Source organism: Anabrus simplex, chromosome 12 (genome assembly GCF_040414725.1).
Source record: "Anabrus simplex isolate iqAnaSimp1 chromosome 12, ASM4041472v1, whole genome shotgun sequence".
Taxonomy (NCBI): Eukaryota; Metazoa; Arthropoda; class Insecta; order Orthoptera; family Tettigoniidae; genus Anabrus; species Anabrus simplex.
In genome coordinates, this window is record NC_090276.1 from 97,834,713 (window position 1) to 97,858,451 (window position 23,739).

At 40.1% G+C, this 23,739-nt stretch overlaps 1 protein-coding gene across 1 annotated transcript in view; it reads right to left on the reverse strand.

Annotated features, from left to right (window-relative positions):
• Positions 1 to 23,739, reverse strand: part of cpo (couch potato) — a 572,642-nt gene that overhangs the window by 21,023 nt on the left and 527,880 nt on the right. Inside the window, exon 7 of the mRNA XM_067156211.2 lies at positions 16,113 to 16,324. Within this exon, the coding sequence (XP_067012312.2) occupies positions 16,113 to 16,324 (212 nt within the window). The remainder of the gene's footprint in view (positions 1 to 16,112; positions 16,325 to 23,739) is intronic.

Below are 23,739 nucleotides of genomic sequence, written 5' to 3' on the forward strand. Positions count from 1 at the left end.
AAAAGAAAAAACTGTGTCCTTCTGGTAGTGATTCTTAAAAATAAAAGGCTGGAAGAGTACCTGGCAACTTCTATGGACACCACCAATTCTAACTCGCTTTCAGAAAGTAGATTGGTAATAGTGAAAATGATAACTCATTCTTAAGACAGAAACTGTTGAGACATGGTGACGTTTTTATATAAATCCTTCATGATTATGATAAAAACTATCCACAAAAAATTAGTCACCCTGTGTAAGAATCCTGCTACTTTATTTTACAGTATATTATTGTACTGACACAGTTAGGTCTTGTGGTGATGATGGGATAGGAATGAAGGGGGAAAGAAGTGGCCGTGCCCTTAATTAAGGTACAGTCCGAGCATTTCCCTGGTTTGAAAAAGGGAAACCTTGGGAAACCATCTTCAGGGCTGCCGCCAGTGCGATTGAAACCACCGTCTCCCAAATGCAAGCTCACAGCTGTGCGGTCCTAACTGCACGGCCAACTTGCTCGGTCAAACAAATGTTCTCTGAATGAGTCCAGTGTAGTGAATAGAGGTGTACATTTAAGATGGCTTGGAACATATAAGTTTAAAACAAAAAATTACATTTTTGGTTACACCAATAAGAAAGGATTATATTTTACAAACTGGCTGTTAGGTTTGCTAAACAAAATATTTAAACTGGTACTGACAAACCTCTAAAATCAAAATAATAAAATAACATCAAAGAATATATACTTGACATGGTTGAAATTTATTTATTTATTTATTTATTTATTTATTTATTTATTTATTTATTTGTTTATTTATTTATTTTTAACTTTAGCAGTGGCAAAGTTAGCATTGATGGCCCTCATTAAATGGAAGAGAAAAATGGATTCTGATATTTATATCTGTAGAAAAGTTACCATGAATAATGAAAAGCATCATTTCCTGGTAATTACTGGTCACATTTCAGAGGAGTAACTGTTCTCTTCATCTTTGGTACACAAAGTGAACAAGTCATCATCATCATCATCATCATCAGTTTTCCACTCCAGTTGCCCAGGTGTGATTTACGAGCACTCTCCACTTCTGTCTGTCCATGTACCACTCTTCTCTCAAGACGACATCCCAGCTGACTCCTCTTGTTCCTATGTCCTCTTTCACTTGGTCCAGCCATCTCTTCCTAGGTCTTCCTACCGGTCGTTTTCCGGCCACGACTGTGTGTAGCCATTGTTTTGCTGTCCTTCCATCGTCCAATTGTTTGACATGGCCAAACCATTTCAAACGGGCCCTTGTCACTTTTTCATTCAGGGATGGGTACACACCAGCTTCCTGCCTTATTCTTTCATTCCTTACCCTGTCCCTTTTTGTCTTCTGTACCATAGTACGTAGGAACTTCATTTCTGTGGCTTGTAGTTTGCTACCCACTTGTTGGGTTGTTGTGCAGGTTTCTAGGCCATATGTTAGTATGGGGGTGAAGTATGATTGGAATAGAATCTGCTTTGATCTTAAGGGAGGTATTTGCAATAAACATGCTCCACTGCGTCCAGTTTCTGTCTTCTTTTCTGAGTTCCAAGGCAACTGATTGGGCTAAACCAGAAAGACTTCCGTGAAACTTGGGTGAATGAACAACTACAGTAACATATATAATGACATGATTGAGTCTGCCTCTGTGGGGTAGTGGTTAGTGTGATTCAATTTTTGGCTCTGCCATGTAATTTGAAAAGTGGTACGAAGACACAGCCTGAGTCTTTGTCTTCTCCAGACAAATGGCCACTTCCTTCCCTCTTCCTTGCCTATCCCGTATTCAGCACAGCAGGTGTGGCCGCCTCATGCTCCAGGACACTCGCACAGCCTGGGGAAAAACCAACACTCGAGGGTAAATAAATGAAATAAATAATAATCGTGTATTTCTACGTCGTACCATAGGTCTTATTGCGACGATGGGATGGGAAAGGCTTAGGACTGGGAAGGAAGCAGCCGTGTCCTTAATTAAGGTACAGTCCGAGCATTTCTCTGGTGGGAAAATGGGAAGCCATGGAAAACCGTCTTCAGGGCTGCCGACAGTGGGGCTCGAACCCGCTATCTCCTGGATGCAAGCTCACAGCTGCGCACCCCTAACTGCATGGCCAACTCCCCAGTATTTAATACTTATTTCTTATTTTTAAGCATACCTGTTTAATGGCTTCTTCAGTGCATAGCTTTTGATCAACCCTATGTTAAAACAACTTATATACTGGCATAACTCAGTCATAAATAAAAATAAAATGTAGCCTGCCCCGTGGCACCAAGTTTGACACTGTGGTTAGCCGCTTTGAGACCCAGACTGGCAGAGTAGGAGATTTGCTGGTATACTACATTACATACCTCCAAATGCTGTTGGATGAGGCGGTAAGACTTGAACAGACCTCTTTGTGTCATTCCACAGGAGTAGGCAATGTGCCAGCACCGGGTTTCACCCTCTCCACATTTCATTATCATGCCATGGGCGTCATGCACCAGATGAGCCAAATATGTCCTCGGGTACTCCCGGCACTAGAAGCCATTAGCTAAATAAATACATCAAAACGTATCATCGAACTTTACCTCCACACTTCGTGTATTCTGTTTCTTGATAATACACGCAGCATCTGTTCGTAACTGATGTTTCAATATTGCATGCTCGTGACATTAAGTGGAATCAAAACTTCATTTTTCGAACACAACAGTTGCAAACTCCACCGCAGAATTCATTTATATTTTATAATAACGACTTAATTCCATATCAGAGTTGATCAGTTGTGGCACTAGAATTACCATAAACTATTTTTGAATTTTGGTGCCTTACACCCATCACCAATTATTAATTTATAATTATAATATTTAAATCAGACTTCAGTTTTAGATTAATGTTGATTCAAAACTTCAATTTTCTGAAGAGATTTGTTGAAATTGCATCAGTGAAACTTACAAATACACTAATTGCCTTAATTCACATAACAAATTCTAATCAAGAATATATTACTGTACATTCAACCGATTTATCATTTTCGACAAAACCACATGAAGTAATTCTGTATAATATATGCAATATGTAAAAAATATTTGCAATTTTAGACTCTGAAACTAAAGAATATGCCATGATATCGTCCTTCAGTTTCTTAATTTTAATTTCAATTTTTATTTTTAATTTGAGTAGTAAATTTACTGTAAATTTAATGGTTTTCATTTAGTATGTAAAGTGTTATAATATATCTCTTTATGGTGTTGATCAAAAGAATACAAATACAAGAAGTCCTCAAAGCAAGGCAAAAAGTGTTTACAGTACTGAATGGTTGTAACATTAATTTTTATTTAAGATTAATTCATGAGTAAGCAACAGTAGTGCTCGTTCTATTTTAAAATAAATGTTCATAAATCACTTGACATAAAACATTAAATGAGTGTTGAGAACACATTGTACAAACCTATTTTATTAAAATGCACTTGTGTATTGTTTATAATTGAAGTCTAAATAATAAATATAGTCTTGGTCTCTGTATACACAGGGTTTTCCCAAACATATGGGAAGTAATCTGGGGGGATGGACACTACACCCCAAAACAACACAAAACTTGTCCCTAGGGTCAATCTCCTGTTTTAGTTATCAGCTGGAATCAGAGTCGGACATGCAGTTATGGACACTGTGGGTCGAACAAGGTTGCAATGCGTGGAGTGTTTGTATGTGTCTAATGATCAGTCAGGTTTTCAGGTGCATGTGGGACATTTAGAGCACTTCTGTCATTTTACATGGGATGTGCCAGGTACTTCCTGTACAAAGTCTGTAACTCATAGGGACTTTTTGTGTTCCACGTGTTTAGGAACACACTGCTGTGTTTCTCTTCAGAATCACTGAACAGATCATCCTGCAATTCATACCTTTGATACATGGCATTTGATTTAAAAGTGCAGGTACTTTTTAGGTACATAAATACAAAAAAAAAAAGGAAGTGGGGGGTCAGATCCCACTAGTGTCCGGTTGGCAGTTTTAGTTCTGTTTGTTCTCCTCAGCATGTAGTGAAATCCACAGCCTGTTTCCAGTCATTCGATCAGGTCAAGAATGGAAGGAACGAATCCAACCTGTTGCATGCCTCTGGGGCAATGATTAATGACTGACAGATGGAATGAAATGATATTGGAAAGTGTTGCTGGAATGAAAGATGACAGGGAAAACTGGAGTACCCAGAGAAAAAGCTCTCACATGGAGTGATTGAGCCACGGAGACTGAACACGACCTGCGATAGTAAGCGTACAATGCAATATTAACTTAAGTTCATGATGTCTTCCCTCCACAGGACAGTGTACGATACAAGCTCAGGGGAAGGGAGTGCGAGTGTTTCCTTGTTAGTTGGAAGCAGGTTCACAAGCAGAATAGCAGGCCCCACTGAGATGTGCTTTCAGATGTTTGGGTTGCACTATCATTACAACATGCTGCATTTCTACTGCTACAGGATTTGATACAGTGTGGGTGAAAAAAATATCAACACCAATGCATGCAAGAGTGGGCCCCAGCAACACACAAACCTTGACTCCAGTGGCGGTCTTCATTTTTTTAAACCCACACTGTATGAGCCAGCGAGTTCAGATGAAGACAAGCAACTGGTCGTTGTTTCCCTCCATCTCTCGGACAATCTTAAACCTCACTCTTAAAACAAAACAGTTTCATTTCTCCTGGACAACACAAAGTTCACATTCCTCCCCACACGGTAATCTCTGAGCGCTATTACTCGTGCGAAAGTAAGTACAGTGCGAAGTGTTGTTGGGTTGGTCAACTTCTGTGTGCAGAGCAGCGGGGATGAAGAGATTACAGGATGAAGACAATGGCAGGTCACATCTTCTCACCCCTCACCACTCCCAGTACAAATTCGTCTCTGTATCCCAGCTAGGCATCAACACTTCAGTCTCAGTGTGGCGAGATAAACACAAGAAAATGGAAGAGATACAAGACAAAGATGATTAGGAAGACAGGGAAAACACAGAAGGAGCCTATTGATCTTCACTTTTCCTGTCTTATCTCATGGTTTCTTGCCCCACATCGAGACTGATGCCCCTCAGTGAGTGGGACCGAGGAGTGAGAAGTGATCATCTATTTTCACACTCTCTGTATGACTCGTTTATTTATCAATTTCCAATTTTGATATACTTTGTCATCGTAGAGAAAATGACACTTCTAAAGGTTATCAGTCAGAGTTCATTTTAGAAATAAGCATGTCTCTCCATCAAATACTTTTAAAAGGCTTTATTTGAACAGTTGCTGAAATAAAGATGAATAATAAGTTATTTCAAGAATTTTAAATATTTTTCAAAATTACATTTATAGAAGTGATACTGTAGTGCTTGTAATGGTGAGGAGATGAGTGTTTACTTATTCATGGACATCTGCAGCAAGTTAACACAGTACTTCTTAGCTTCAAACGTTCAACATAAGCAATCCAGAGGTGAAAACTCTTAAACTACTAACAAGTTCTTTCTAAGCTGCCAACATTCCCAACACATACTATAACCTATCAGCTTCATTGTCCGTATTGATAGTTTGAGCACATAAGTATAAAAAATGAGAGTTTTCCACCTAATGAATACTTTCTTAAATAAAGTGTCTAAAATATTTCAATCACATTAAAACACAGTACCGGTTTCGACCTGTTAATTAGGTCATCATCAGCTGCTGATGAAGCTGCTTATTCAATAACGATTCTACAATGTCAAACATTACTTTGACTAAACATGAATGCCATATTTTTATATTTTATTAGAATATGTGGCATTCGTGTTTAGTCTAAGTAATGTTTTACATTGTACAATCATTATTGAATAAGCAGTTCATCAGCACTGACGATGACCTAATTAACAGGTCGAAACCGGTACTGTGTTTTAATGTGATTGAAATATTTTAAACACTTCATATAATAAAGTATTGATTAGGTGGAAAACTCTCATTCTTTACACTTGTGTATTGCCAACACACGGCAGGACTCATGTAGGCTACTGTCTCCCACTATCGTTATATTTCATGGAAATATCAGTTGTACACAAGCATTCCCCTTAAAAAACCTACACAACTTTGTTTGATAATAAGTTTTGCGGCTGTGTTCTGGAACCTTGAAAGGGATAAGCCAAGCGGCTATAGAAATACCTGAACAACATGAATTAATTCTCAGGTGAGACCGTGAACAGTCTGAACAATAACAGAAATGGGCCACAGAGATGACCATGGGGCTCGCGGGAGTCACCTTCATAAACAATACTGCCCAATAACTTCTGTTAAAGGCAGAAGATCATCATTTCAATTGTGCTATTCAGCTACCTTAAGTATTTTGTTTTTCATAGAAAATTAAATACACACCGCTTGAAGTTCTTTAAAGTATTATTGTTTCAAATGAGAGATTAATCATAGCTAAAATATGACTAAAAGCTGTGATCCAAGTTTATGCTCCGCAGCAGGGTTGTAGCGATGACCAAAAAGCAAGCTTCCTAGAAAAACTAGAGGACATCATTGATGAAGAGAACATAATGATAATTGGGGATTTTAATGCCCAGGTAGGTCAGGTTATGAAGGAGTTATTGGTCCATATGGATTTGGTAATAGAAATGAGGAGGGTGAACTTCTGCTTCATCTATGTACACGAAACCAACTTCTGGTGAAGAACTCGTGGTTTCAGAAATGACATAGCCACAAGACAATGAGATACAGCTGGGATGGTCAGTATAGATCAGTGATAGCCCTTATCATCACAGATAGGTCAAGTGGAAAAAAGGTGCGTGATGTAAAAGTGATACCTCATTGCAGACCTAAGAGTCACCAAACCAAAGTAAACAAGAAGAAAAAAACCACAAATTAAAGACTGGAAAATGAAAGATCTGGAAGTCAAACAGCAGTTTCAAGAGGAAATCAGAGCTAAAATACCAATAACAGACACAAAGAAAGGTAATGAAGAATGGAATAATTTTAAGGTAAGTCTGGTTGGTAGTGCAGATAAAATATGTGGAAGAACAAGCAGAAGAGTTAGAGAGAAAAGAACATCTTGGTGGAATGATAAAGTGAAAGAAGCCATAATGAAAAGGAATAAAGCCAAAAAAGTTCTTGATGTGGCTAAGTCTGACAGAAGAATCAACAGCGACTGAATAGACAACAATAAATTGGAAGAGATGGCAAAGGAATATAGATACAGCAAGTTGGAAGTCAAGAGAATTGTACGGGAAGAAAAAGAGAAAAGTTGGAAAGAATTTAGAACTAAACTGGAAGTAGACAGTAAAGGGAATATGAAAATGATATATGGAATAGTAAAAAGTAAAAGATCAGATAAAGAAGCAATTACAGCTCTGGAAACAGCATATGGGAATATAGTTCGCAATATAAAAGATATCACGGATACAATGGGACAGTATTTTGACAAGCTCCTAAATGGCCCTAATGAGATCTCTGTTCAATATTATCAAATGAATAACAATAATTTTGATTGGACGAAACCTTACGTACCGGTACAAAAAGACAAGACTGTACAACCTCAGTATACGACTAATAAATAATAATAATAATAATAATAATAATAATAATAATAATAATAATAATAATAATAATAATAATAATAATAAATGATTGTTCTTTCCTATTCTGCGACAGCAGAACTGGTTGCATCTTTTTAATCGCTGCGACTATACAGCATTCATATTTGTAGTAAGGCGTTTCATTTTGGTGGGTGTAAATCACAAGCATGCGTCTCTCCATACTGCTACTTAGGAAACGAGCATGCCGCCCAGACAGACTCAACTCGTTCAGACAAAGTGAAGACAAGAAGAATTGAAACGGTTTTGGTCCAGAGTGGTATTTAATTCTAGTTTGATGGTTGCTGCAAAGCTCAGCGGGCAATAAGCGACATCCTGTTCCTTCACTAAGTTTTACAATATTTAAAATTCTTCCACCGTTTTGATACTTTATTTGCCTTTGGCAAAATTTTTTTATTTGTCAACAGTACATGTTTCGTTCCTTATTTAGGAACATCCTCAGCTGTTATTGTAGCTTAAGTGAATTGCTAAGATTTAAAATACATTAATTTGCAGGTACAGTACATTGATTCATTTAAAAACTACTGAAATTACCAATTAAATTAAAAACAATGTAGGGTTAGTGTGTTAATAATGTGAGAGCGGATGATTACATAGTTGGTCAGCTTAAAAACTATGTCTATTCATTTGAATAGTTGTTAAAAATTTCATTTTGTTACATTAAAAAAGTCTGTTTGCGGTTAAAAGTTTAAAAAAATATTTGACTTCGTAACACTGTTCAAATGATTGAATTTTTTATCTTCTGTTCCTTCCAGGTAAGTTGTTATATATTATGAGTTTGCCTTATGGTGCCTTTGATTGAGTCTAATGTGGAACTTTGAAGCTGATTGCTGAACAATATTTGTGAAGGGAGCTTCGTTTCAATTTCTTGCTTTGGTAGCATTGACCCGGTCAATGACTGGAAAACAGTTGTAGGTTTTCATTTCGTATACAGATAGTTGTAAAATATAAGTTACCGACAAAAATGATTTTGACATACGTGTCAGTAGCACAAACGTAGCAACATTTCAGCCGTGTTCAATGTGCTAATGACTTGATTTATAGAAGAGATTGAAAGAGCAGGCTGCAGTACCCATCTGATTTACCACAGTGAATTTTTAAAGTTATTCATGACTTTGTATTGAAAGCACAACAATTTGCGCATAAAAACTGTGTTGCTTTGGTAGCAAGAAATTGAAACGAAGCTCCCTTCACAAATATTGTTCAGCAATCAGCTTCAAAGTTCCACATTAGACTCAATCAAAGGCACCATAAGCAAACTCATAATATATAACAACTTACCTGGAAGGAACAGAAGATAAAAAATTCAATCATTTGAACAGTGTTACGAAGTCAAATATTTTTAAAACTTTTAACCGCAAACAGACTTTTTTAATGTAACAAAATGAAATTTTTAACAACTATTCAAATGAATAGACATAGTTTTAAGCTGACCAACTATGTAATCATCCGCTCTCACATTATTAACACACTAACCCTACATTGTTTTTAATTTAATTGGTAATTTCAGTAGTTTTTAAATGAATCAATGTACCGTACCTGCAAATTAATGTATTTTAAATCTTAGCAATTCACCTAAGCTACAATAACAGCTGAGGATGTTCCTAAATAAGGAACGAAACATGTACTGTTGACAAATAAAAGTTTTTTGCCAAAGGCAGAAAAAAATATCAAAACGGTGGAAGAATTTTAAATATTGTAAAACTTAGTGATTAAATTTTGATATGGAAAATGAAGTTGATTACTTGCAGTCCTGTTCCTTTCCGAGACTACAAAAACAACAAAATCTGGAAGAAAAAAATGGTTGCAAGTGGACAATAATAATTAGAGTACCACTGTCTGTAACAAATACCACAAGCAGGAATAAGAAATACAAATGCTGTATGAAGACTGTGAGAAATATATTGTCGTGTTTTCTAATATTAATTGGTATTTTATTCAGTGAGACTGACACAGTCTTTTTTCTTCTGAGTTTTGTTTTCAAGTAGTCTCGGGTAGGAACAGAATGTTGCTTGTCGCTCGTTGGTGGCGAGGACAAAGCCGACACGGCCCTACATCGAGCATCCTCACTTTTCACTTCGAGGCCCAGCGCAGGCGTAAGCTTCCATTCCTCCTAAGGAGCTATGGAAATAGTTCCTTGAGAACAGAACCAAAACCGATTAGCCTATATGCTTCTGCAAGAAACGAAAATCTTACACTCGATGATACCAGGAGTAAATATATTATATTAGGCTATCTTGGACGGTGGAAGGATTAATCACAGCATTTTGTGCGGTAGAAGAACAAATTAGCCTCATGCATGCTGTGATGGGCGAGGCTGACGACTGACAACAAACCTCCAGAAATCCGACCCTGAAGTCGATGCCTCTGACGAGCTGTTGATGAAGGGGAAGCTTCCGTGCTTATCATTCAGCCTCTTTATGTCAACGTAGTTCCTCTTCAAGCACAGTACGGTACCTAACTGATGTAGAAACAGTGTGGCACCAAAGTGTATGATTCTCAGTAAGTGTATTCCAGGTTTGTGTGTTAAATACAGCTCTCTTCATAGTATGCTTTAGCTGATCGTAGGTCATCCTGTGGATGCGGATGGTAAAGTAAAAGCCACAGTCTAGTAACCCAGTCACGAAGCTCTAATAAGAGGAAGGTTCATCCATTTGATAGGTGGAGCGACACTAGCACCTCTAGTGGCGAGGTAGGGGCAACTAGCTAGCAGACAATAGGGAACGTACTACCACTACAGTCTTACCCATTCATACTATTCTGAACCATTCTATCGCCCTCTAGTATGACTGCGCTAATGCGCCTTCTCATTCGCCCAGTCACACATATAAACGAGCGAACACGGTGTAGTTACCAGTTCAGGTGCTTGGAGCACTGAGAAGCTGGCATTAGTCTGCTTGATGAGACACGCTCAGTGATCATTGCTAAGAGTGCTGGTGTAATTTGAGCCTGCGTTTATTTTATTTGGCTTGTTTCCTTGGTTGTGAACCGTTATAATGTTTATGTACATAATATTGTTTACTGCTGTGTCCCTTAATGTAAGATGGAAAGCAGATCAGCAAGTGGGATTTCGTTTCATGAATTTCCTCTCAACGACCAACAACGTCATAAATGGCTAAATGTTATTTCAAGAAAGAATTTCTCTCCAAATTTCAATTCAAGGTCATCGAAACGGTATGTTTGCACACCGAATAAATCCATACATTCATGCTACGGAGGAGATATGAACTGCGAGACTGGAATAACAGTCTTAGTAAAGGAGCGCTTCTTAGCAGAAAGTCAGCGCCTAAATGCAGCAGAGAGATGGTGATTGTTGCTAGTCCATCGAACAGCAGACAAGACAAGAAACTCGACACCTTCTTTCAGCGGAGAGATGCTTCATTCTATTTTGAGCAAATAAAAACTATTCAAGATGGCTGTCATGAAAGCGAAAGTAGAAATCGAATGACCCTACACAACAACCTTTTCTGTTCTATAATTTCTGCTGTGACTACAAAATAAAGGTTACAGCAGAATTTTTCTTCTTTAAGAGGCTCTTAGGTACAGACCTACATAATTTAACACTCAAAACAATAAAGGAAGTCGAAGCTTGCGGATTTTTTGCGTTGCGCATTGTGAGTTATAATCATAAGACTAATGTTAGCAGGATAAGAAGAATGTCTTCTTCAAAACACATCAAACCGAAGATCTGTCATCCTGCTGATAGTGAAATGTCTCTTTTTGCTTTCGACAAATGGCACATTCTGAAAAGTAAGACATTCTTTACTCAAAAAATCTATGTTTGATGGTTCCCAGGATATAAATGGTGATTTTATCAAGAAACTGTATCAGATACAATCAAATGAAACTGTGAAACTGGTCCATTTTTCTTACATGCAAAAACGTCGAGCCGTCTAAGTTTAACCCTCAAACACACGCGTATGGGGTGGAATCCACCCCAGGTCATTTTATTTCCTAGTGAAATGTACAAATAACTCTCCTGTGCTCTCCCCGCTCTTATATCTTTCTGGCTGGATCCCCGCAGAAAGAGTCATTCTTATATAATCTATCATAAAATCTCCAAATAATATAGTAATTCATATTTTACAATACAATGATATGTGGGGTGGAAAGCACCCCCACACGTGTGTCTGCATCCTAAAATTTGGCGCGTGTGCTTGAGGGTTGAAAATGAATGTGCTGCGCCCGAAGGGTATTTTCGCGACTGAAGTAATAACAGCCCTATAATATTTAAAAGACCATTCGTATACCGATACACGAGCCTCCGTGGCTCAGATGGCAGCACGTCGGCCTCTCACCGCTGGATACCGTGGTTCAAATCCCGGTCACTCCATGTGAGATTTGTGCTGGACAAAGTGGAGGCGGGACAGGTTTTTCTCCGGGTACTCCGGTTTTCCCTGTCATCTTCCATTCCAGCAACACTCTCCATTATCATTTCATAGCATTTATCACTCATTAGTAAATCACCTTGGGAGTGGTGACCCCACTGTAATAACAGCCTATATATGTTTCTATCATTACATCTCTGACCCGGTCAATGACTGGAAAACAGTTGTAGGTTTTCATTTCGTATACAGATAGTTGTAAAATATAAGTTACCGACAAAAATGATTTTGACATACGTGTCAGTAGCACAAACGTAGCAACATTTCAGCCGTGTTCAATGTGCTAATGACTTGATTTATAGAAGATATTGAAAGAGCAGGCTGCAGTACCCATCTGATTTACCACAGTGAATTTTTAAAGTTATTCATGACTTTGTATTGTGCGCATAAAAACTGTGTTGCGCCTATGAGTGACTATTTAGTGCCTGTGTTGCGTGATTTTCCTCACTTCAGTTGTTCTGAAATCGGACATTCATAGTTATTGAGTGAAGTTATTTGTGAGTGTGCTATTCCTGAATTCTTAAATAACATAGCCACATAAATAACAGAGATCTTTGAAAGATTTGAACGTGAGACACTTAAACAGAAAAGTGTGTGAATATATTTATTTTCCACAGTATTTACTACCTACCATTAACATTATTTTGCCCGACTCGTTGGCTGAATGGTCAGCGTACTGGCCTTCGGTTCAGAGGGTTCTGGGTTCGATTCCCGGCCGGGTCGGTGATTTAACCTGAATTACTTAATTCCAATGGCGCGGGGGCTGGGTGTGTGTGGCGTATTCAACATTAGAAATCATCCTAGGTAGGGCCCTCATCTTCACAGACATGCAGGTCGCCTAATAGGCCGTCTACTAGAAAAAGACCTCTACCAGGCCTCTCGGGAGGTCATACGCCATTTAATTTTTAACATTAATTTTACAGCTTTTCCGCTGCGGAGGGGTACGTTCATCACTGAGTTTCTTTATTACGGTGTAACGTGTGATTCAAATGTGTTTATTGAGTGATTGGCTATATATATGAACAGAAATATACAAAACACTTAACGTGTGGTGTAATGAGCAATCGTGATTCAATGCCAGCGAAGCAGCGCTTGGTGGTAGAAATGGGAACTAGGCCCGTATCGCTGTATTGGGAAGGCGTATTCGCGCAGTCATAGTAGAGGGCGATGACCATTCATACAAATAATGTCCTGACAAGGTGATTGTAATCGTTATAAAATAGTGGAGGAGATCAAACAATTTATTTCAATGAGTAGTTCGAGGATAATATCGAAATATTTATTTAATTTTAAGGAGTTATGTTTTTTACCGCGGACTACAGCATAAAATTGCTTCTAGAGGGCAACCGGTTGGAAATAGGTATATACCATCGCGGACTTTTTTTTTTTTTTGTAGAGGTTTCTACGCTCTACATTCGTACGTTTACTCTTGGAATCTATCGTCGACGGTTAAGGCAGCGTAAGCCAAGAAAGCAAGTGACGGACCGACCAATCTGTTTGTCTACAATCTGAGCTGCTACTCATCCCGGCTATTAGCACATAACAATGATTATAGGAAATATAATTTTCATTCATTCATTTATATCTGACACCTTTTTAGCGTACGAGCTGTAATAATGGAGATATTCAAGAGTTGCCGACGAGGGGGTATTGTTAGGCCTATGCCATCACAGTAGCAAACTAACTGGCTATGGTGATTGTCTTCATAATACCGTATGCAAAATAATAACAATGTTATTTGTATTACGTCTCACTAACAACATACGGTTTTCTGAGATTCGAGGTGCCGTAATTTTGTCGCACGGGAGCTTTTACGTGCCGACAATTTTCTAGGCCCATAAAACTTACCTTTCTGAATGCTTAGGAAATTTGAAGAAAGACAATTCCGGTGAACTCTTCCAGTTATTGGAGCAATTTATAGCACCACACGCAATATGTTGACTGCATTTTAATCAGTACAGCTGTAGTGAACGTACAGCACCTCGCCGCTTGGAACGCTGTAGTCACCTCGGATGAAAAATATCATCAGAGCTTCGCGACTGTGTTACTAGACTGTGGTAAAAGCTACGATTTATGGTTTTAGGTTATAGGAGTAAACAAATTTCTTGCCTTTCCAAATAACTCACAGGCTTGTGGAACCTTATCATCTACTTTTTCTTCATGATACAATACCGGTAGTTGTCTTCTCTCCCTAGAAGTGGCTTTCCTTCTGAGCTCTTAATATTCACACATCTAGTTTTCCTTTCTCTAAAGATTTCTTTGATTTTCCTATATGCAGCATCTACCTTTCATCACACACTTCTCTTTCGCAGCTGTCCTGCACTTCATTCTTTAATCGCCTGTAATCTTTTCCGTCCTCTTCAGTTTTGTACTTTTGTGCTTTCGCCATTCGTCAATGAGGTCTAGTATTCCCTGAGTTATTCATTGATTCTTACTTGACATTGGGACAAGACTTCATAGAGCCCCTTTGAGGATCTATAATCACTCGGGAAAAAATACATTAAGAACGTGGAATTGGATGTTCCTGGTATTTAACAATTCATGAGATTTCATTTTATTTGTTATCAAAATACAGTTCACCTGACGCGTAGAGAGGTTCAGTTGTTTCTGGAAGCTGTCACCGAAGGTCCACAACATCTCGGTGGTCGTAGTTATGCGTTCACTCTTTAAATGAACAGTGGAAGTTGTAACGGATGACGTGTTGTCACGCGAAGCAATTAGCGAAACATATGTCAGATGATAACTACATGGCTGTTATTTTATCTAACTTTTGTTTGTGGAATTATTTTTGCACCCTTTCTTGAAGACTGTTCCCCATAACGCTCAGCAATTTCTCCAGATCTTGTGCAGAGTGACCGCTGAAAGACATGAAGCTACTGTTCCTGTTTCTTCATTTAGTTCTTGTGCAACATGTTTCTCCTTCAACTTCAGACCAAGTTGTGCTCCTGGCTGTTCAATATCGTCTGAAGCCATCTCTTTCCGGTTTCAACTCAGTCTGACGAAACGAATTCATGAATAAACCACCTGAATATAACAGAATTACAGCCGAAAGTTTATGAGTTGTTTCTTTTCCAGCTCTTATCATATGTTTTGTCTTTCACGTGGTTTATAAAGTTGTTCTTACTTTGGGCAGACTAAACATCCTAACAGTTACAAATGAATCATAATGTCACCTTCCAGTGTCTCCACACGGTCGTTTGTGCTGTTTGAACCAAATATTACCAAGGACCAAATTATGATCGCTGCAGAATTCAACGAGCCGAATTCCTCTTTCATTCCTTTGTCCCATTCCAAATTCTCCTGCTACCCTGCCTTCTCCTTTTTGGCCCACCACTGCATTTCAGCCTCTCGTCACAATTAGATTCACATTTTCTATTAAATCTTCTATCTCTTCATCATCTGCACAACATAGCAAGCTCTCCACCTGAAAATAAATTCGTAAACAGACGTTTTGTTTTTTCTTACAATTTGTTTTACGTCGCACCGGCACAGATAGGTCTTATGGCGACGATGGGTTAGGAAAGGCCTAGGAGTGGGATGAAGCGGCCGTGGCCTTAAATAAGGTACACCCCAACATTTTACCTGGTGTGAAAATGGGAAACCACGGAAAACCATCTTCAGGGCTGCCGACAGTGGTGTTCGAACTCACTATCTCCCTGATCCAAGTTCACAGCTGTACGCCCCTAACCGCACGGCCAATTCGCCCGGTCACTGTCGTTATCAGTAGGGACCTTATTTACAATAGAGTCGCGCCTCGTTGTTGCTATATTTTTGTTATACATTAAATTGAATAAACAGACTTCAGGCACATTGTCAACAACGTTCCGTGCCGTTAAATAATTCGGAATCATACACAAGTGTACTTTTGAACTTAATTGTGGCATTTTTCAAATGGAGAATAGCCACCAAATTATTGTCATGTTTTTCTCATGCTCCACCTCATTGTTTAGTTGCGGAGCTGACAGGGGAGTGGACGTCAAAAGTGGCTACACACAGACTGTGCACAACTGTGCAACCAACATGAACACAGTGAGTGCAGTACTACTGCTAACGATGGCAACACTTACTGTATAGGTCAGAATGTCGGAGTTCGCCGTGGATGTCTACAACCGGAGAGAAAGAAACATGATGAGCGCTCTCGGGGTAGCACGGGGGTATGGAGGGTACGGTATGAGTCACTCACCTGCTGAAGATCTCCTTGAGCTCGTGTTCAGACACGAACTGGCCCAGGTTGGCTACGAACAGTGTAGAGCACGGCGCATTGCTCATCCCCATGCCAGGCTGCGAAGACGACGACCCGACGGGCGAGGCGAGCGCCGGGGACGGCAAAAAATGCGGCAGCGAGGCATGGATGGAGGTGAGCGCAGCAGCTGGGTGCGGAATGGACAGCGGGGGCTGTAACAGAACACCCACATTTACCACTTCACACGAGAGAGTACATTCAACACTTCACAGGAGAGATGGGACCAGCGAGTACATTTAACACTTCACACGAGAGATGGGACCAGCGAGTACATTCAACACTTCACAGGAGAGATGGGACCAGCGAGTACATTTAACACTTCACAGGAGAGATGGGACTAGGAACTAGATTAACCACTTCACAGGAGAGATAGGACTAGGAACTACATTAACCACTTCACAGGAGAGATGGGACCAGGAACTAGATTAACCACTTCACAGGAGAGATGGGACCAGGAACTAGATTAATCACTTCACAGGAGAGATGGGACTAGGAACTACATTAACCACTTCACAGGAGAGATGGGACCAGGAACTACATTAACCACTTCACAGGAGAGATGGGACTAGGAAATAGATTAACCACTTCACAGGAGAGATGGGACTAGGAAATAGATTAACCACTTCACAGGAGACATGGAACTAGGAAATAGATTAACCACTTCACAGGAGAGATGGGACTAGAAAATAGATTAACCACTTCACAGGAGAGATGGGACTAGGAACTACATTAACCACTTCACAGGAGAGATGGGACTAGGAAATAGATTAACCACTTCACAGGAGAGATGGGACTAGGAACTACATTAACCACTTCACAGGAGAGATGGGACCAGGAACTAGATTAATCACTTCACAGGAGAGATGGGACTAGGAACTACATTAACCACTTCACAGGAGAGATGGGACCAGGAACTACATTAACCACTTCACAGGAGAGATAGGACTAGGAACTACATTAACCACTTCACAGGAGAGATGGGACTAGGAACTACATTAACCACTTCACAGGAGAGATGGAACTAGGAAATAGATTAACCACTTCACAGGAGAGATAGGACTAGGAACTACATTAACCACTTCACAGGAGAGATGGGACTAGGAACTTCACTTCACAGGAGATATGGAACTAGGAAATAGATTAACCACTTCACAGGAGAGATAGGACTAGGAAATAGATTAACCACTTCACAGGAGAGATAGGACTAGGAAATAGATTAACCACTTCACAGGAGAGATAGGACTAGGAAATAGATTAACCACTTCACAGGAGAGATGGGACCAGGAACTACATTAACCACTTCAGAGGAGAGAGGACTAGGAAATAGATTAACCACTTCACAGGAGAGATGGGTACTAGGAACTAGATTAACCACTTCACAGGAGAGATAGGACTAGGAAATAGATTAACCACTTCACAGGAGAGATAGGACTAGGATATAGATTAACTACTTCACAGGAGAGATAGGACTAGGAAATAGATTAACCACTTCACAGGAGAGATAGGACTAGGAAATAGATTAACCACTTCACAGGAGAGATAGGACCAGGGACTACATTAACCACTTCACAGGAGAGATGGGACTAGGAAATAGATTAACCACTTCACAGGAGAGATAGGACTAGGAAATAGATTAACCACTTCGCAGGAGAGATAGGACCAGGGACTACATTAACCACTTCAGAGGAGAGATAGGACTAGGAAATAGATTAACCACTTCAGAGGAGAGATGGGACTAGGAAATAGATTAACCACTTCAGAGGAGATATGGGACTAGGAAATAGATTAACCACTTCACAGGAGAGATAGGACTAGGAAATAGATTAACCACTTCACAGGAGAGATAGGACTAGGAAATAGATTAACCACTTCAGAGGAGAGATAGGACTAGGAAATAGATTAACCACTTCAGAGGAGAGATGGGACTAGGAAACAGATTAACCACTTCACAGGAGAGATAGGACTAGGAAATAGATTAACCACTTCACAGGAGAGATAGGACCAGGGACTACATTAACCACTTCAGAGGAGAGATGGGACAAGGAAATAGATTAACCACTTCAGAGGAGAGATAGGACCAGGGACTACATTTGCCACTTCATTAATGACAAGGCCATTGTTCGGCAATTATCGAGGTGAACTGTGGAGCTGGCTGCGGAATGGACAGATCAGAACACACAATTCACCAACTGGTCGAGTGGCGGCCTCCAGATCCCAAACTTGCCAAACGTAATCAGATTTTTAGAAGGCGTAAATAAGGACTTTCGATCTAAACACGCCGCAATGTTAAACGATCTCTTGTGACACAATTAATTGGAGATCCGGTTTACTCTGCAGTACGGGTTAGAGAGAAATAAAGAAAGAAAGAAAAAAGAAAGGAAATATTGAAATTGGCGCGCAGGCAGCTGAATAACCACTTCACCTGACTACAGCAATGCGGTACTCAGTTTTTGCCCGCTAATGTTGGCAGTGGCCGGCCAGGTAAAGCGGCCGCCACAACCCACGCTAGGGCACGCTATTACGTTGCTAAGCGACGGGGCCATTGATTCCAAGTCTGCATGTTCAGGAACTCTGAATAAGTCATGACTGGAGCATGTAAGTAGCGCACACAACGCCAGCCGTTCATACCCTCTCGTGGCTGATTCCGGATTCTTACAAGTACGTAGGTCCTAGGGTCGCGGGTTTAAATCCAGCTGAGGTAGTAGAATTAATGTTCACTTTGCATTGCATGTCGTACGACGTTCACATGTAAAAGATCTCTGGTGACCTAGAAGAATGAACCGGAACAAATCGGCAAGCAGGCAGTGAAACTGGTAGCTGTTATCATCGTACAGTAGACACTCAACATTCGTTTCGATCATCAGTACTGTGGCTAGTATCAGTTTGTTGTTTGTCCAACCCTTGTCCTGTTTTCCTACGGGGTCGGATATGAGGTGAGATGAATCTGTCGTGGCGGGTTTTTATGAACGGATGCCCTTCCTGACGTCAACCTCATCAGAGGAGTTAATGAGAGATGAAATGAATGACGTGATATATGATAGTAGGGAGAGGGTGAAACCCGGTGCCGGCATGTAGCTTACTCCTGTCGAATAGCACCAAGGGGTCTGCTCAAGGATTAACGTCCCCATCCGACGGACGAATCACCATCAACAGCGTCATATGCCTCACTCCATATGAGCACTGCGGATAGGTTTGAAATTTAATGATTTAGAGCCAGTTTCTCCAAATCGAGTTAAACCTGGTATAAATTAAACCCGTTTAACTCTAGTACCTAGTTTAAACTTACGTTCATTTTCTCCACCAATTTCTGACACTCGTTTAGTTTAAACGGGCGAGCTGTCGTTGGCGCTAACGTTGGCTGCACTGAAAGAATAGTCGAAGGCATGGTCGATTGGAATTGGCCAATCAGAGCCAAGTAATTCAATGACCGACATTTTTGTAATATCAGCTGTTTGTGGCGAATTAATGCTATCGTACGTAGTGAATAAAGAACAAATTCGGTGGGATATTAGCTTTACTGATAAATAAATTGTTTACATTTGTGCGAAGTATTGTGTCATATAATTTTACCTATTGCTGTCTACAATTTCTTGGAACGCACTTTTATTTCTTATTTTTCTCTGTCATTTACCATAAACAAGTACCGTGGGCCTAATGCGTGTCTTTTGATGTCTGTATTGTCTTACGGAACACACGGGAACGTTGAAATATTAAAATCCTGGTCTTTCAGCAATAGGCCTACGGTATTCCTTTCCTCAGAAAATCAACATTTATGTGAATTTCAAGTAAACAAATTCCAAGCATGCTTGGGATCTATCTCTTATTAAAATCCATCGCCCTCGGCCGGGTTCAATCTCACAAACCTTGGATCCAGCAGACAGACCACTGAGGATGTATTATTTGGAGATGTATTACTTGATTCCATATTCGTTTATAATATAACCAAGTTCGCGATATGTCGTACTGTATGCATAATACTCTTCTCCCTATAGCATTAATATTTCTATTGCTGGTATGCTGGCAATAGTTACGATGAAACATTCTTAACTATAATTTATTCTATTACAAGTTTACTAGCGAGCATGAAACACTTTATTGTTTTACTGATCCTATAAATATATAATCTAGCGATTAGAAATTGTATACCGCCTCTCCTACCAACATTCTGATGGTAAAAATATTTTCGACAAACTGGATTCGAACCGTCTGGTCACGGATTCTGACGATGCTCACCTAACGCTTTAACGACCACAGCTACCAGGCACCGCCTAAAGAGCGCATGCTTCACATTACAGTATTCATCATTATCTGTTTACCCTCCAGGTTCGGCTTTTCCCTCGGACTCAGCGTGGGATCCCACCTCTACCGCCTCAAGGGCAGTGTCCTGGAGCTTCAGACTCTTGGTCGGGGGATACAACTGGAGAGAATGACCAGTACCTCGCCCAGGGGCCTTGTGGAGGGATGGGAAGATTGGAAGGGATAGACAAGGAAGAGGGAAGGAAGCGGCCGTGGCCTTAAGTTAGGTACCATCCCGGCATTCGCCTGGAGGAGAAATGGGAAACCACAGAAAACCACTTCGAGGATGGCTGAGGTGGGAATCGAACTCACCTCTACTCAGTTGACCTCCCGAAGCTGAGTGGACCCCGTTCCAGCCCTCGTACCACTTTTCAAATTTTCGTGGCAGAGCCGGGAATCGAACCCGGACCTCCGGGGGTGGCAGCTAATCACGCTAACCACTACACCACAGAGGCGGACAACAGTATTTTACAGTATATAATATTATAAAGAGACTGCAGTTTAAGGTCTGTGGTCCCCGTTGTTAATAAGAAAAATGCCTGCTGCATCATATCTTAAAGCAACCAGGACCATTGCTTCTAGCGAAATAGCATTATTTCGTGCAGTTGACGTTTTAAATGAATCCTTCTTCGATACTAGACAATCCTTGCTGTTCGCTTATGAATTATAAATCCATCAAAAAAACTCCGTTACATCCGATTTTCCAAGATTGTAAACTTTTGGAATGCTGCTTCTTAATCTCACTTGCACATCAAAATTATTTCCTGTTTAACCAAAGACTTCAATACATTCTCCCATTTTTCTAATGCTAATACTAGGTAATAATTTTAGTGTCCGCCTCTGTGGTGTAGTGGTTAGCGTGATTAGCTGCCACCCCCGGAGGCCCGGGTTCGATTCCCGGCTCTGCCATCCTGGAAGTGGTTTTCCGTGGTTTCCCACTTCTCCTCCTGGCGAATGCCGGGATGGTACCTAACTTAAGGCCACGGCCGCTTCCTTCCCTATCCCTTCCAATCTTCCCATCCCTCCACAAGGCCCCTGTTCAGCATAGCAGGTGAGGCCGCCTGGGCGAGGTACTGGTCATACTCCCCAGTTGTATCCCCCGACCAAGAGTCTGAAGCTCCAGGACACTGCTCTTGAGGCGGTAGAGGTGGGATCCCTCGCTAAGGCCGAGGGAAAAACCGAATCTGGAGGGTAAACAGATGATGATGATGATGATGATGATGATGATGATGATGAATAATTTTAGTACTTTTTCTATTAAAGTGCTGCAGTACTGGTAGTCAAAACTAACCCTTCTACTATGAAAATCACAGATACGTTAATAAAATGTCAAGAAGGTTGAATATAAACAGCAGTTTAAACCAGCAATATAGAAGGTTTAACTTTGAACCAAGTTTAAACTTGATACAAAGTTTAAACCAATATGGGGAAAATGAATGTTAGTTTAAACTCAGGCTTAAACCAGATTAAAATAAACCTAGTTTAAACTCATTTGGGGAAAACGGCCTTTAGTGATTAGAAATTGTATACCACCACCTCCCCTACCCTGCCGGCCAACATTCTGACGGTGAAACTTTTTTCGACCATCGGGACTCGAACCGGCTAACCTCGGTGTCAGACCGTTTTAGACTTCAGCGCCTTAACGATCATGGCCACCAGGCAAGCTGCTGTAGATAGTATCAGTAATCCATATAAGTTATTACTATTTCAATGAGTTATAATTTCCCTCTGGAAGCTAGTGTAAACTTGAAATTGAGTTGATCGCACAAATATCTCCACCGCGACATGGCCCAGGACAGAACCAAATGGAGATAACGAATACAAAGCGAACCCGCCGGCACGAGGGACAAAGGCTGAAGAAAATGAGTATTATATTATTATTATTATTATTATTATTATTATTATGGTTTTACGTTATAAGAGTAAATATATTTCTTGCTCGTAGATTTGCCATTCCAAATGACCGCTGAATGGCATGAGCTATTTTAGTTTTCATCTATTTTATTTTTTTTATTTATAAATGCGATTGATAACTAAATTCGGCAAAATTTTTCAGGTGAACCAATTCAAGTATTTGGGTGAAATTATTCAGCCTCTGGTTTAAATCACGAAGTAAATAAATAAATAATTTCCAAATCACAGAAAGCTTCCAGGTACAATAAACAATCAATATCTCGGAACTTAGACACTATAATACAGTAATCAAACCTGAAGCAATATGCTTCAGAAACCGTAATCATTGGTGGTGGGTCTCTAACCAAAGACATAGAGAAACAGGGAAGGAAAATTTTAAGAACAATTTTTGGTCCAGTTTGTATAGAGGGAATATGGAGGTAAAATCAATCAATCAATCAATCAATCAATCAATCAATCAATCAATCAATCAATCAATCAATCAATCAATCAATCAATCAATCAATCAATCAATCAATCAATCAATCAATCAATCAATCAATCAATCAATCAATCAATCAATCAATCAATCAATCAATCAATCAATCAATCAATCAATCAATCAATCAATCAATCAATCAATCAATCAATCAATCCTGATCTGCATTTAGGACAGTCGCTCAGGTGGTAGATTCCCTATCTGTTGTTTTCCTAGCCCTTTCTTAAATCGCAAAGAAATTGGAAATTTATTGAACATCTCCCTTGGTAAATTATTCCAATTCCTAACTCCCCTACCTATGAACGAATATTTGCCCCAATTTGTCCTCTTGAATTCCAGCTTTATCTTCATATTGTGATCTTTCCTACTTTTAAAGACATCACACAAACATATTCGTCTATTGATGTCATTCCACGCCATCTCTCCACTGACAGCACGGAACATACCACTTAGCCGAGCAGCTCGTCGCCTTTCTCCCAAGTCTTCCCAGCAACATTTTTGTAACGCCACTCTTTTGTCGGAAATCACCCAGAACAAATCGAGGTGCTTTTCTTTGGATTCTTCCAGTTCTTGAATCAAGTAATCCTGGTGATGATCACATATACTGGAACCATACTCTACTTGGGGTCTTACCAGAGACTTATATGCCCTCTCCTTTACATCCCTATCCCCCCAAACCCCATGGCACAACAGCCTTTGAAGGGCCTTGGCCTACCAAGCGACCGCTGGTCAGCCCGAAGGCCTGCAGATTACGAGGTGTCATGTGGTCAGCGCGACGAATCCTCTCGGCCGTTATTCTTGGCTTTCTAGACCGGGTTTACATCCTTACTACAACCCCTAAATATCCTCATAACCATGTGCAGAGATCTATACCCTTTA